The sequence below is a fragment of the Muscardinus avellanarius genome (assembly GCF_963383645.1).
Source record: "Muscardinus avellanarius genome assembly, chromosome: 7".
Lineage (NCBI taxonomy): Eukaryota > Metazoa > Chordata > Mammalia > Rodentia > Gliridae > Muscardinus > Muscardinus avellanarius.
Window position 1 is genome coordinate 3,660,212 of NC_137793.1, and position 14,739 is coordinate 3,674,950.

A 14,739-nucleotide genomic window follows, 5' to 3' on the forward strand; every position below is an offset into this window, starting at 1 on the left:
TGGACAGGGATGGCCCTTTGCCATTCATTCACGTGGCTCAGAGCTTTCCCACTGCACTCTGCTAAACCCTTTCAGCAAAGAAGTAGCAGCTCTCATTCTCAGGACCCGACCCCCAGAGCCAACCCAGAATTCAAAAATCTCCTGCGGGGTTAGCTGGCCTCCTTTTTTTTTTTTTTCCTTCATTATTTTGGAGGTCTGGGGATTGAACTCGGGGCATCCTATCTCTGAGCTCCACCTAGGCTCTTTTTACTTTTTGTTTTGAAACAAGCTTTTGCTAAGCTACGTGGGATCTCACTGACTCGCTGAGGCAGATGCCAACCTGCCATCCTCCCACGTCAGCGCCCACGTCCTGGGAGCCCAGGCTGCGCCACACACCTGGCTTCCCCTGGCTCTTTCAAGTTTCCCAGTGTCTTTCTGTCTTGAGTTTCACAGTGTGAAGCATGGTTCTGAGGACCAGGTTACTACGATTACTGTCGGCCTCGGAGCCCTGCCTCCCAAGAGCGCCTTCAGCCGCTCAGCGGGTTACTTGGTCACAGACGCCACCCCTGTTTCTGGAAAAGAGCGTCACAGTACAGAAATGTGCCGTCGCCCGGCTGGCGAGGGTAGACATCACGTCAGTGCTTTCCAGACTCTGGATCCACAATGGGAAATGAGCCAGCCTGCCCCAGCCCTTTGTGGAGGGAGCAGAGCCTATGGAGCCTGGGAATCGGCGTGTGAGTGGGGGGTCCCAGGCTGGGGGACCCTCCACAGCTGTGGCTGGTGCCAGGGCAGAGCTGGAGCCATAAGCAGACCTTTGGCCTGACGCCGCCCAGCCTGGGCACGCACTTGATTTCCTTGGCTTTAGGCTGAGCCCGGGCTGGGCCTCTGGTATTCATCATCTTGTCGCCGCGTCAGCTGCGGTGTCTCAGCGTCACAGCCCAGCTGCAGTTTCCCTGTGGCTGAACACGCCGGCTCTCTGCCCCGTCCAGGGCCGTGTTGTTCTTTCAGTGAGGAACAATGGCAAATATGATATGAACTTGACCTTTGGCCCTTGTGCTTGTGGAGTCATTCCAGGAAGATTTCCTTCCAGATACAGTGGAAACCTCCTAGAATAAGTCAGCGCTTTGGAGCCCCATCAGGCCAGGAAGAGGAGGTGCAAGCTGGGGGCTGGTTGTTCATTTCAAAATAACTATTAACTCTTCCGGAATCAGAACTCCCCTCCAAAAGAGAAATCGTGTAATGTACCCCATATTGGGAAGCTGAGTCCCCTGGATGACGGTAAAGATGTATTATCCTCATACAGTGGTCTAGGAAACACACTCTTCTCAGTCTGTGTGTCTTTGGCATATAATTTATGCATATTCTAATTTATGTAGATTCACTCCGCTCCTTTTTTGAGCACCCACTGTGCGTGCGTCAGACCTACAGTAGAGAACGTGGGGATGTACCAAAGACCCGCCCTGTGCTCGGGAGCCAGCAGCCTGCACCAGCAGGCAGCCACAGTACTGTGCGGACACTGCCTGGAGGGTCAGCCTCCCTCATGAACGAGGACCCTGAGGGGTGTCTGTGCACTGAGACGTCAGGACAGCAGGGTTCGTGGGGTCCCCAGAGGAGGCCCATCTAAGAATCCTGAAGCATCAGTAGCTGCAGAGAAGAGAGGAAGGGTGTTTCCAGAAGAGAGGCCCGCAGGCACGGAGGATCATGGTGAGGCCGAAAATGTTGCTTTGAAGAAGAGTAGGCAAGGAAGGGCAGCCGGCCGCTGCTGCTGGAGGAATGATGGAGGGGACTCCAGGTGCGGGCTCAGCAGAGGGCAGGTTGTGCCAAAAGGGTGTCGCCACAAGAGCCCCTGTTGGTGTCCTTGGCACATCTCAGAGCACCTGCTGTGCAGCTCAGGATGACTTGACCTCTTCTAAGCCTTGGCTTCCGTGGACACTAGATGAATCTATTTAAGGAGCCAGGTGTGGTAGCACACGCCAGTAATCCCAGTACTTGGGAGGCTGAGACAGGAGGATGGCAGGTTTGAGGATAGCCTCAGCAAGTTTTGAGACTCATCAACCTAGTGAGACCCCGTTTCAAAAATAAAAATAAAAGCCGGGCGTGGTGGCGCACGCTTGTAATCCCAGCATTTGGGAGGCTGAGACCGGAGGATTGTGGTTCACGGACAGCCTCAGCTACTTAGTGAGGCCCTCTGCAACTCAGTGAGACCCGGTTTCAAAATAAAGAATTAAAAATAGGGCTGGGGGTATAGCTCGAGGTCGAAAGCCCCTGGGTTCCATCCCCAGACCCGCAAAATAAATAAATACATACATACATACATACATACACACATACATACATACATATAAAAATAAAAAAATAAATAAAAATAAAATAGGGCTGGAGGTGTAGCATGGAGGTAGAGTGCCCCTGGGTTCAATCTCCAGGACCACACACACACACACACACACACACACACACACACAGAGGATATATTTAATTCTTGTGTGTGGAAGGGATGTTGCTACTGAGATGCTGGGACCAGTGGCAGTGCCCCTCACTGAGGTGGCCCCAGGAAGGAGAGAAGCAGCGGTGCGTCGACAGGTGGGTTCTGCGGCGTGGCTGCAGCCCGTCTATATGAGAAGGCTCGTTGCTGTCTCTCTGCACGAGCCTCGTGGAAGATGTTCTCTACCACGATGGGGAAAAAATGCTGCCAGAGGTCCAACGTCTGTTCCAAGTCAGGAAACAAGCAGGCAGTTCTCATGACTCATCCCCCGCGCCTAACCGGACCTTGCAGGCTGCTCCGAAAATTCATTCCCTCCTGCAGCCTTTTGGGGGCCGAGCCTATGAATTTTTCACCTCATGTTGGTGAAGAAAAGGGCTCATCTAAGCAGAATTGAATAGCTAAAACTCTTGGAAGTGCTGGGCCTGAACGGAGTGGAGATGTTGAGGTCTTCGTCAGTGAAGACGATTCTCTCAAGACTCTCAGGCCTTCCAGCCTGCGGTTGTTAGGCAGGAGCGAGCCCACCAGCCGGGCAAAGCCCAAGTTCTGTAGGCTAGGCACTTCTCATTCATACCTAGCTCCGGGTGTGGTAGTCAGGCACTGCCCAGCCCCCTCCTTTCTTGCTTTCAGAATCTGGGCTGGGGGCTTAGCGGCAGGGCAGGTGGAGCCTGCATCCCTCCACCCATCTCACCCTGGGCACCACGGTGGGCACTTTTTCCATCTTCACGCCCAGGAGCAAAGATGACTGTATTCGTCGGCTTTTCACTCCTGTGACCAGAGCACCCAAGAGCAACTGAGAGAGGAAAGATTCACTGTGCCTTGTGGTTTCAGAGATGCCGTCCTGGGCCCGCAGCTGCCAAGCAGCGCGTCACAGGGCAGGGGACAGGCCGATGCTTCAGGACTCACGAGGGTCTCTGTCTAAGAGATGTCTCTGGGAAATTCCTTACTATGTGTCTGGGTTTGAAGAGAGGAGCTTCTATTTAAAAAAAAACACATGGCATTTTTTTTCTTTTCAAAAGGAAGATATATTAACAGCTATCTGTTAGACAGAGCTCTTTTTTGGGGTGGGTGTTTTACCTCTAAGCTACACTCCTCATCTTTTTATTTATTTATTTATTTGTTTATTTATTTATTTATTTATTGAAACAGGGTCTAAGTTGCTGCAGAGATCTTGCTGAGTTACTGAGGATGGGCTCAAAACTGTCGTCCTCCTGTCTCAGCCTCCCAAGTACTGGGATTTTTTTTTTTTTTTTTTTTTTTTTTTTTTTTGGTGGTACTGGGGTTCCTGGAAGCCCTTCTACCTCCGGGCTACACTCCCAGACCTATTTTTACATTTTTTTATTTGGAAACAGGGTCTCCTAAGCCAGCGTGCGCGGCTGGCTTCGAACCTGCACGATCCTCCTGTCTCTGCCTCCCAAGCGCGGGGATTACAAGCGTGCGCCACCACGCCCGGCCTAGTACTGGGATTTTTTAAAAGCTTTATTAGACACTACACATACATGTACCTAAGAGGTTCGTGTGTGTGTGTGTGTGTGTGTGTGTGTGTGTGTGTGTGTGTGGTGTAGTATGGGGATGGAACCCAGGAGCTTTCTCCCTCTGGGCTATACTCCCAGACCAGTTTTATATTTTATTTGGGAGGCCACATCACCGTTTTTTTGGTGTTGGGGATTGGACACAGGGACATTCTACCTCTGAGCTACATTCCAGCACCACTCTTTATTCTTTTATTTGAAGCAGGGTCTCACTAAGTTGCTGAGAGCCTCACTAAGTAGCTGAGGCTGGCCGCAAGCCTGCGATCCTCCTGTCTCGGCCTCTCAGGTACTGGCATTGCAAGTGTGCACCACCACGCCCAGCGTGTCACGTGGTCTCGTGGCACCACGCAGCAGGTGCTCTTGGTGTGCAGGAGAGGAAGCCCCGAAGCAGCAGCTGTGTTTCTCAAACTCCTGGGTGGACGGCCCGGGTCTGGGGCCGCCGACTGCAGCCCAGCTAATTCCTGCTCTTGCCTTGTGCTTCCAGGAAACCCCAAAGGCGCCATGCTCACCCATGGCAACGTGGTGGCGGACTTTTCCGGCTTCCTAAAAGTGACAGAGGTGAATAAAGTCGACTCACCCCCAGGCGTCTCCAGGACGAGCGCAGGCCTCAGCGGGTCGGCTGGGGTGGGTCTCGCTGTGTTCCGGGCTGCCATCCAGACGGGTTTCTGTCCTCGATAGGCAGCCCCTCTTTGACAGCCACTTTTAAGCCCCAACACGGGGACGATCCGTACCCGACCAGCATGCAGTCGATTGCTAAGCAAAATAACTGACAGAGAGAGAAACATGGACGCCTGTTTTTTACCTTCACACATGAAGAGAGCAGTCCTGCGGCCTGCGTGCCTTCATTTAGGAAGCAGCCCTTGGTAACGTGTTTGGTCAAGTAGGTCAAGGTTTAATTCGGTCATTTTGTGTTTGAGGACTCCTAGAGTCTGAGAGACAATGGCAACCTCTAGTTTTTAAGGCTGTACTTAAAGGTAAACCTAAACCCCCCAAAAGCTTCATCCCTTGGCCTGACCAGCTAAGCAAAGAGACCTCCTAGGGGTGGTGAGTATTTTCTGCAGTTTCCTCAGGAGCCAGGAGCGTACCTTTCCACAGAGGTCAGACTGTCTCCACCATCCACTGGCCACGTGCTTGCCAGGTGTGCCAGCGCAGCCACGGCTCCAAACAGTCCCGTGCTTTGGAGAACTCCGGAGCTGCTTGGGAGCTCCTGGTCCAAAGGGGAGCCCGGGACAGCAAGGGCGTCCGTGCACGTGCTCGCTCCCTCTAGGAACCCTCACGGCCCTGACTCCGGGCTGTGGCTTGTGGAGCCAGGTTCAGCCGCCCGTTTGGGGCTTGGCCTCGTCTCCTTCTCTGTCCCGGACTCATACCCAGGATACAGCTGGCATAGACTTAGGGCTTTTACCCTGGAAGAGGCCCTGGAAAGTGCTGAGAAGCCAAGACCCTTTGAATCTCTGTCCAGGTGGCCCTGGGATTCTGGGGACATGGGGCCCGGGGCAGACCCCACACTGGCAGGGAGGAAGGGGGCGAGCCAGGCTGGTGCTGACCGCCCTGATGGAGTGCAGCCCCCGCCCCGAGAGGAGACTTCCCTGCGGAGCCTGGCTCTGCTGGTTTCTGTGTTTCATGTGGCCCTTTGCTTCTGAAGATAACCTAGACCCAGTGGCCCACCTAACACGCCCCTTCCCACGCTGCCCTGTCTCTCCCCCTCGGCGCCTCCCCTCCCCCGCTTCCTCTCGCTCCCTCTCTCTGACATCTCTCCACGCCCCCCGCCCCTCCAGGCCCACGTTTCTCTTTATTGTGTGACGCCTCTCTCGTTGTCTTCCTGTCAGTGTTTCTTTCCTTTCTGTCTCCCATGCCCATCACCTGCAGAAAGTGATCTTCCCGAGACAGGACGATGTGCTCGTCTCCTTCCTACCTCTGGCCCACATGTTTGAGAGAGTGATCCAGGTAAGACGCCCGCCTGACCGGCACTCGCTGGGCTCCCTGTGCTTTCTTGCAGAGTCAGTGGGCTCCCACTTGGGCGGATGTGCACTTTTCCTATCTGCCTTTAGCACACATGTTTGAGCGAATGGTACAGGTAAGGCCCTGCGTCAGGGAGGCGCCGTCCATGCCTCGAACCCGCCGCCCCGCAGGGTGTCACTGGTCCCTGGCGGTGTGAAATAGGACCAGAGCGCCCCACCCACGGAAGGTGCCACAGAGGCCAGAGCGGCCCGAGGCCCCAGGGAAGACCTTGGGCCTGCCCGGGCCTGCCCGTGGGTCTTCCTCAGCTGGGAGAGACCCCAGAACATGACGACTCTGCACAAGTGCATCGTCTCAGCTCTGTGCAGCAGCACGCCCAAACTCTGTGACCCCCCCAGACTCCTAAAGGAGAGAATAAGCAGTCATGATGGGGAACCAGACCGCCCCGGCTGCAGATGAAGACCCTGTTAGGTTGAGACAGTCCTTGCGGGGGTACAGAGCGTGATGGGAGGGCCCATCTGTGGTGGTGGTTGCAAATTCCCTGTGCATATATTACTCGGGGCCCAACTGTGAATTGGCCGCACTTTTAAGCCTCTTCCCACGTGCCGCCGGGGAGCCTGGCGTAGCAGGGCATGCTTTCCGGCTCCCGGGCTGGATTCACTGTAGCGGGCACTAGCAAGTAGCTTTGCGACCCTGCCTGGGCTTGTCATTTGCCTGAAGTACGGTGAGCTCTGCAGTCCTTGCCTGTGAAGGAGGGTTAGCGGTGCCACCACCTGCTCTCTAGGGCTGTCGTGAGCACTGGAGAAAGGAGCCCTGGAAGGCCTCAGTGAGCTCCTCGTCCCGCTAGGACAGCCACACGCCCCTTGCTCCGCCACCAAACAGCACCCCCAGCCAACTTCGGCAGCAGCTCCAGTGCAGAGACGTCCCTGGGAAAAAGCCAGCGAGTGTTTGCACAGACCCAGAGCAGAGATGTACTATGTCGTGTAGTACATCTCAGAGGCCTGTGTTCCCAGGGAGGCCCTTCCCAGGGTTGGGGAGCGGGTGTTGGGGGCAGGCACCAGTGGAATGGCTACTTGCTACCTCCCAAACGCTCAGGACTCCACTCTGTCTCCTGTCTCTTCTCCCTGGGCCTGAGCTGAACTTAACAATGAAGGTTGGGAGCGAGAAGGTCTGGCAGCAGCCAGAGCTGGGCTGGGTCGCGGTGCCCCATGGAGGGCAGGAGCTTGGAAAGCGCTGGACCGCGCCCAGGAGTGACCGCCCTAAGGGTCGCCTTTCCTGTCCTCTCCCTTCAGTCTGTCGTCTACTGCCACGGAGGACGAGTGGGCTTCTTCCAGGGCGACATCCGCCTCCTGTCTGATGATATGAAGGCTCTGTGCCCCACCATCTTCCCAGTGGTCCCACGGCTGCTGAATCGGATGTACGACAAGGTTAGCCACGCCGGAGTCGGTGCCCAGGCCGGTGGACAGAACCTGCCGCCCCATGTCCTGGAAGCTGTCTCCTCTCTTGATTTCCCTGACGCCTTGTTCCTGTTCTGTTTTCTTCCCGCGCCTGCTATCGCATCTTTGAGGCCCTCCTGCCGGGTACAATAGTGCTGGCTTCTCTGCTGGGCAGTCTGGGCCTTCTCCCTTGGGGACATGTCTGGACGTGGGCATTCGGGCCCTGATGGCTCTTTCCAACCGGTGTGTCTCAGATCTTCTGCCAGGCAGACACTCCGGTCAAGCGCTGGCTACTGGAGTTTGCAGCGAGGCGCAAGCAGGCCGAGGTCCAGAGCGGAATCATCAGGAATAACAGTATCTGGGACGAGCTCTTCTTTAACAAGATTCAGGTGAGAAGAGAATGAGCGATCCTAGAGTGGGTGACGCCTGTGTCCAGGTGGGCGCACTGCCAGGAGAGGAGAAGTGGCCCCTGGCCTAGCATCTGTGGAATGACAACTTGCTCATGAGATCAAAGCCTAAACTCTGATATCCATGAACTGCAGGGAAAAAAAATGTTTTTTCTTTTGTGGTACTGGGGGTGGGATCCAGGGCATTCTACTTCCGAGCTATACCCCCCAGCCCTGTTTTTTATTTTATTTTTTATTTTTTTGGGTGGTACTGGGGATAGAACTCTTCTACATCCGGGCTACACTCCCAGACCTATCTTTATATTTTTTATTTGTTTTGTTGTTGTTGTTGCTTTGTTTTTTGTTGGGTTTTTTTGGTGGTACTGGGGGTGGAGCCCAGAGGCTTTCTACCTCTGGGCTATACTCCCAGACCTATTTTATATTTTATTTGGAAACAGGGTCTCATTAAGTTGCCGAGAGCCTCACTAAGTAGTTGAGGCTGGCTTTGAACCTACTCGATCCTCCTGTCTCAGCCTCCCAAGCGCGGGGATTACAAGCGTGCGCCACCACGCCCGGCTTATATTTTTTTATTTGGAAACAGAGTCTCTTAAGCCAGCGAGGCTGGTTTCAAACTGCCTATTTTTTAATTCTTTATTTTGAAACAGGGTCTCACTGAGTTTCCAAGGCCCTCACTAAGTAGCTGAGGCTGTCCGTGAACTGCCATCCTCCTGTCTCAGCCTCCCGAATGCTGGGATTACGAGCGTGTGCCACCACGCCCGGCTGACCACTGATATCTTTTTTTTTTTTTTGTACAGGGGATGGAAGCCAGGGGCACTCTACCTCCGAGCTAGCCCCCAGCCTTATTTTTTATTCTTTATTTTGAAACAAGGTCTCTGAGTTGCAAAAAGCCTCACTAAGTAGCTGAGACTCTGCAAACCTCCTGTCTCCGCCTCCTCCTGTCCTCCTGTCTCCACCTCCCAAATGTTGGGATTACACGTGTGCACCACCACGCCCGGCTTCACTGAAACCTTAAGGCGGTCATTTTTCTCTTTGGGAGAAGAGTTATCTGTGCAAAAAGCCAACCAGCAAGAAAAACCCTGGGAAGTAGTTCTCTCGACCTTCGTGGGTATCGGAGTGGCTTCCCCCTTGGGTGTGCCACCAAGATGCTCCTGGGGCCCGCAGGTTCCCTTGTCTTTCCCTCTGACCTCACCAGAATGGCCTCCCAGCATGCCCAGGCTCTACTCAGCCAGCCAGGAATCTTCTCTTCCTTGCCTGTTTCCTGTCGCTTTATCATGATCCAAGCCAGGCCAATCTGGAATCACCCATTTCTGTGTCGCCACTAAGGTCTTCAAGCTCAGTATTTCCCAAGGAATCTGTAGTTAATCAGTAGCATTACCCTTTTGTTCTTCTCTGGCTACTCTACTTTTAGCTCTGAAAATTAATATTTAAACTCTCTTGGCTCAGCTTACTGAAACAAAGCGTTTCAAGTATTCTTTGTCCTCTGCAGTGCATAGTAAATAAAGCATGCTATTGATTTATACATGAAAAAAGAGAGAGGAGGCGACGCCATCAAGATGGAAGTTGGAAGAAATTGTCCTAAGTAATTGTTTTGGGCGCCGGTGAAAGGCGGGCGGCTGAGGAAGCAGCTGTATATTTTAAGGGAAGGAAAACCAGTATTTTGAAATGACGCACAGACTGTAAAGGCACTTATCTCAAAAGTGATAAAGGAATTGATCAAGAGGTGGGAGATTTAGCTCAGTGGTGGAGCACTTGCCTAAAACACACGCAAGAGCCTGGTTTCCATCCCTAGCATAAAAAATAAATAAATAGCCGGACATAGTGGCGCACGCTTGTCATCCCTGCGCTTAGGAGGCTGAGACAGGAGGATGGCACAGGTTCGAAGCCAGCCTCAGCTACTTAGTGAGGCTTCCAGCAACTTAGTGAGACCCTGTTTCCAAATAAAATATAAAATAGGTCTGGGAGTATAGCCCGGAGGTAGAAAGCCTCTGCGTTCCACCCCAGTACCACACACACACAAAGCTGGTCATATTGTAGGCTGAGTTGTAGGCCGGTGAGGTTTATCATCCAAAGGGGAGGGCTTGGGGCCTTCTCTTGGTTTCAACCCCGACCATCCAGGTAGGTTCTAATTATTAAAGGTTGCTCTCGCGGGGCTCGGATGGCCAGGACACCTCTTCGCTACCACACGCACCGGCAGCTTCTTCTCTCTTCCCACAGGCCAGCCTTGGGGGGCGTGTGCGGATGATCGTGACTGGCGCGGCCCCCGCCTCGCCGACAGTCCTGGGGTTCCTCCGGGCAGCTCTGGGGTGTCAGGTATTGTCATGCATGGCCGTCTCTGGGGCCAGTGGGATGTATGTTAGGCAGGAAAATATATACCCTCTACTCTACAGAGATAGAGCCCTAGGGTAAGTTTTTTTTTTTGGGGGGGGGGATAAATGTTCCCTCTCCAAAGAATGAAAAAAGCCCAGAACCATTGAAAGTCAGAATAGCCTTTTGCAAAAGCATTTAGATAGCCTTTCTAGACCATTCTAGAAAACCTGGGTGTTTGTACTCACTTGCCAGCCTGCAAAATATCTGCCAATATCTTAGAAAAAGGCCATGAGGAAGAGGGTGAAACCCACTCGATGTCAGGGTTTTTTGTTTCCTTGGTCTCTTTCTTTTTTATTTTTTTTCTTCCCTTTTTGGTACTGGGGTGAAACCAGGGGCATTCTACCTCTGAATTACACTTCCAGCCCTTTTTATTTTTTTTATTTTGAAAGTTGCGGAGGACCTTACTACGTTGCTGAGGCTGGCTTCGAACCTGTGATCCTGCTGGGGTTAACAGGCGTGCGCCAGTGTGCCCAACTCATGGGTAGTTATTTGGCTCAGCAGGTTTTATAATCTCTAAAATTGGTATCCATTCAATTAATACTTATTAAGTTCCTTCGTTTGCAGGGTACTGTGACATGGTTGTGGCTGGTGGGTTTCACGTACCATAAACGTGTCTGTTTTATAATCATGCGTGTGCGAACTGCTAGGTATCAGAAGCCACAGAGCCCTCACACTGTCCTGCTATTGCAGCCAACATGGGCTGACCCGTTCCAAAGGCAGGCGCTCCCCACACTGTATGCCTGCAAACGAGGGGCTCTGAAGAGGAGCTCCTTACAAAGACAAAATTGGTGGACAAGTAGTGGACTTAAAATCCTTATCTTCACAGTGGTACGAGCTTGTAATCCCAGTACTTGAGAGGCTGAGACAGGAGGATCACAGTTTTGAGGCCAGCCTCAGCAACTTAGCGCAACCCTGTTTCAAAATAAACAAGGCTGGGTGGGGGGGTCTAGCTTGGAGGTAAAGCGCCCCTGGGTTCAATCCCCAGTAACCCCATCCCCCCAAAAAATGCTTATCTTTAATAAACATTTATCCAACTGGAAAACAGAGCCAATGGTTGAAAAAAGGTCAGATATCTTTATCGCAAACTATATAACCGTTATCTCCTAAGTGCCACGGTCAGAAGAGCACTGGTCGCAAGCAGATGTGGCCACGTTTCTTGTCTGTGAGCCTTCCCCTGGAGCCCCGCCCCTCCAGGCCCCCTCCTCACCAGGAGCAGCCGGGCAGCGCTGGGGGAGCCGATCCCACAGGGTGCTTCCCATGTTTTGCTTGAAGGTTTATGAAGGCTACGGCCAAACCGAGTGCACGGCCGGGTGCACCTTCACCACGCCGGGAGACTGGACCTCAGGTAGGTGGGGCCGACCCGGGCGCTGAGGCTGCCTCCCGCAAAGCGAACTCGCGTGTACACTTGGGAGAAAAGAAAAGAAAAATCGTAGGAAAACACTCGGGGTAGCTATGTCTGCGTTGTAATAGTATAGATCTGGTGTTTTCTTTGTTAAACATTTTTCTTTTTTTTTTTTTATTGTTTTTGTATTCTGTCTCTCTCTGTCTCTCCTTTTTTATGGTACTGAGGATTGAACCCGGGAGATGCACTACCTCTGAGCTACATTCCCCAGCCCTGTTTTTACTTTTTGAGACAGGGTCTCACTGAGATGCCCAGGCTGGCCTCAAATCAATAGAAATTATACAAAAAGGAATGGATGACGAAACAAAACTCCAGGTGGACAAATGTTTATAATACCAGTGCGCTGGGTTTTATGGATTCTGGATACCACACGGCCTTGCTTCTGGTGTTTCACACCTGGTTTGGGAGTGAAAGAACAGGCCATCAGTTGAGTGTGACTTGCAAAGGAGAGGCAGGTCAGTGGAGACCGGAGCACTGTTTCTTCAAGGACCGCTCCAGAGGCCCTTTGGGAATGACTTCGTGATCAGTATGTCAAAGGCAGTAGCAGCGTCAGCAAGGAGCAGCCCCTTCCACACCCTCTTTCTAAAGAGAGTTATCCTTCAACAGGGGATCACCGCATTGAGAGCAGATACTAGAAGAAGTTGAAAGGCACTCACCAAGCCTGGCTCGGTGGTGCGCCCCTGTAATCCCTGTACTAGGGAGGCTGAGAAGGGAGGATCGCAGGTTTGCAGCCAGCTTAGCACTTTAGCGAGACTCTTAGCAACCTAGAGAGACCCTGTTTCAAAATAAAAAAATAAAATAGGGCTGGGGGTGTAGCTCAGAGGTATAACACCCCTGGGTTCAATCCCCAGGACCACCAAAAAAAAAAAAATTACTCACTAACAACAAAAAAAAAAAAAAAATATATATATATATATATATATATATATATATATCCTTCAGCTTCCCAGGGCTACATTGGGTACTTTAATTTGCTAAACTCCAAACTGGAAAAGCTATGCGAAAAAGCCCACAAATGCAGTACTATTTTCAGAGTTCTTTTTCTTTTCTTTCTTTCTTTTTTTTTCTTTTCTTTTCTTTCCTTTTTTTTTTTTTTGTGGCACTGGGGTTCCTGGAAACCCTTCTACCTCCGGGCTAGACTCCCAGACCTATTTTTATATATTTTTTTGGAAACAGGGTCTCCTAAGCCAGTGAGGCTGGCTTCGAACCAGCGTGATCCTCCTGTCTCCTCCTTTCAGAGTTCTTAAGGTACTAGAAAAAAGATCAATGGATTCCACATTGAAATCATATTTTGGCCAAGCCAAGTGTGGAAGCAGTTTTTTGTGTCTGTGGGTTTTTGTTTTGTTTTGTTTTGTTTTGTTTTGCGGTACTGGGGATGGAACCCAGGGGCATTGTACCTCTGAGCTACACCCCACACCTATTTTTTAGTCTTTTTATTTTGAAACAGGGTCTCACTGAGTTGCGAAGGGCCTCACTAAGTAGCTGAGGCTGGCTGCAAACCCATGATCCTCCTGTCTCAGCCTCCCTAATGCTGGGATTACCAGCATGCACCTCCACGCCCGGCTAGGGGTTTTTTTGCCGTTGTTTTTTGTTTTGTTTTGTTTGCAGCACTTGAGATTGAACCCGGGGGCATTCTACCTCCAAGGTACACCCCCAGCCCTATTTTTATTAAATATTTAGAAACAGGGTCTCACTAAGTTGGTTTCACTAAGTAGCTGAGGCTGGCCGCGAACCTGTGGTCCTCCTTTCTCAGCCTCTCAAGTACTGGGATTGCAAGCGTGCGCCACCACGCTCGGTTTATGAGGCATTTGTTTGTGAATTCACGTCTTAAAACTCCAGCTGGATAAAGCCAAGTCTGTACGTACATTTTTTGATCACTCTGCCCCTGAAAAATCTTCTTCAGGAACCATCTTTGAAGGTCCTGGGCCACTGATTTTGTTTTTCCGCATTGCTGCCATCATATTTAGTAACCACGCTTATGCTTCCTTTTAGATATGTTTCTTCTTCCCTCTCTGTCATCCTCTGGATTATTTTTAACTGTTGGGTTCTAGCCAGGCACTGTGGCATGCACTTGTGATGCCAGCATTTGGGAGGCTGAGACAGGAGGATCACAGTTAGTGGCCAGCCTCAGCTAGTGAGGTCCTTTGCAACTCAGTGAGACCCTGTTTCAAAACAAAGAATAAAAAATAGGGCTGGGAGCCGGGCGTGGTGGCACACACTTGTAATCCCCGCGCTTGGGAGGCTGAGACCAGAGCACACAGGTTCAAAGCCTGCCTCAGCTACTTAGTGAGGCTCTCAGCAACTGAGTGAGACCCTGTTTCCAAATAAAATAGAAAAGAGGGCTGGAAGTATAGCCCAGAGGTAGAAAGCCTGTGGGTTCCACCCCCAGTGCCACCAAAAAAAAAAAAAAAAAAAAAAAAAAAAAAACTGGGCTGGAGGTGTATCTCAGAGGTAGAATGCCCCTGGGTTCCATCCCCAGTAACACACACACACACGCACATGCGCGCGCGCACACACACACACACACACACACACGCACGCGCGCACACACACAGAGTTGGTTTTTTTATTCATTCTTTGTGTGTGTGTGTGTGTGTGTGTGTGTGTGCGCGCGCGCATGTGCGTGTGTGTGTGTGTTACTGGGGATGGAACCCAGGGGAATTCTACCTCTGAGCTACACCCCGGCCCTGTTTTATTCTTTTACTTTGAAGCAGGGCCTCACTAAATTGCTAAGGTTGGCTGTGAACCTGAGATCCTCCTGTCTCAGCCTCCCTAGTCCTGGGATTACAGGCGTGCGGCACGATGCCTGGCTCTGATTTTTCTTCATTCTTACCATAAAAACCTAGAGGGCTGTGGCACGTGAGAGTATTGACATCTATGTGCGTATCATAAAAGCTTTGGCATCGAGCTTCTTTGGTGAAAGAGAAACCCAAGTGTCACAGCGTAGTTCCTCTGTAGACAAAATTCACTCTTTCAGGACCTTGGCCAGCGCCTGTTTAAAAAGTCCTTCAAGTTATCAATCATAGGAAGCAACCACAGTGCCTAGAAAATGGCTTGGACATAATTTGGGGTTGGGATAGTTTAGACATGGAAACCTGGTTATTTTTCTCCCCGGAGGTGATTTCCTCACCCCAGGTTTTTGTTGTTGTTGTTATTCCTGTTACTCGAGGTGTAGTGTATA

The 14,739-nt window shown here is 51.5% G+C and overlaps 1 protein-coding gene across 1 annotated transcript in view; it reads left to right on the forward strand.

Annotated features, from left to right (window-relative positions):
• Positions 1-14,739, forward strand: part of ACSL6 (acyl-CoA synthetase long chain family member 6) — a gene marked incomplete at both ends in the record, with an annotated part of 59,205 nt that overhangs the window by 28,586 nt on the left and 15,880 nt on the right. Inside the window, 6 exons of the mRNA XM_080699362.1 lie at positions 4,475-4,548; positions 5,857-5,934; positions 7,239-7,373; positions 7,637-7,771; positions 10,004-10,099; positions 11,429-11,501. Coding sequence (XP_080555488.1) covers positions 4,475-4,548; positions 5,857-5,934; positions 7,239-7,373; positions 7,637-7,771; positions 10,004-10,099; positions 11,429-11,501 — 591 coding nt within the window. The remainder of the gene's footprint in view (positions 1-4,474; positions 4,549-5,856; positions 5,935-7,238; positions 7,374-7,636; positions 7,772-10,003; positions 10,100-11,428; positions 11,502-14,739) is intronic.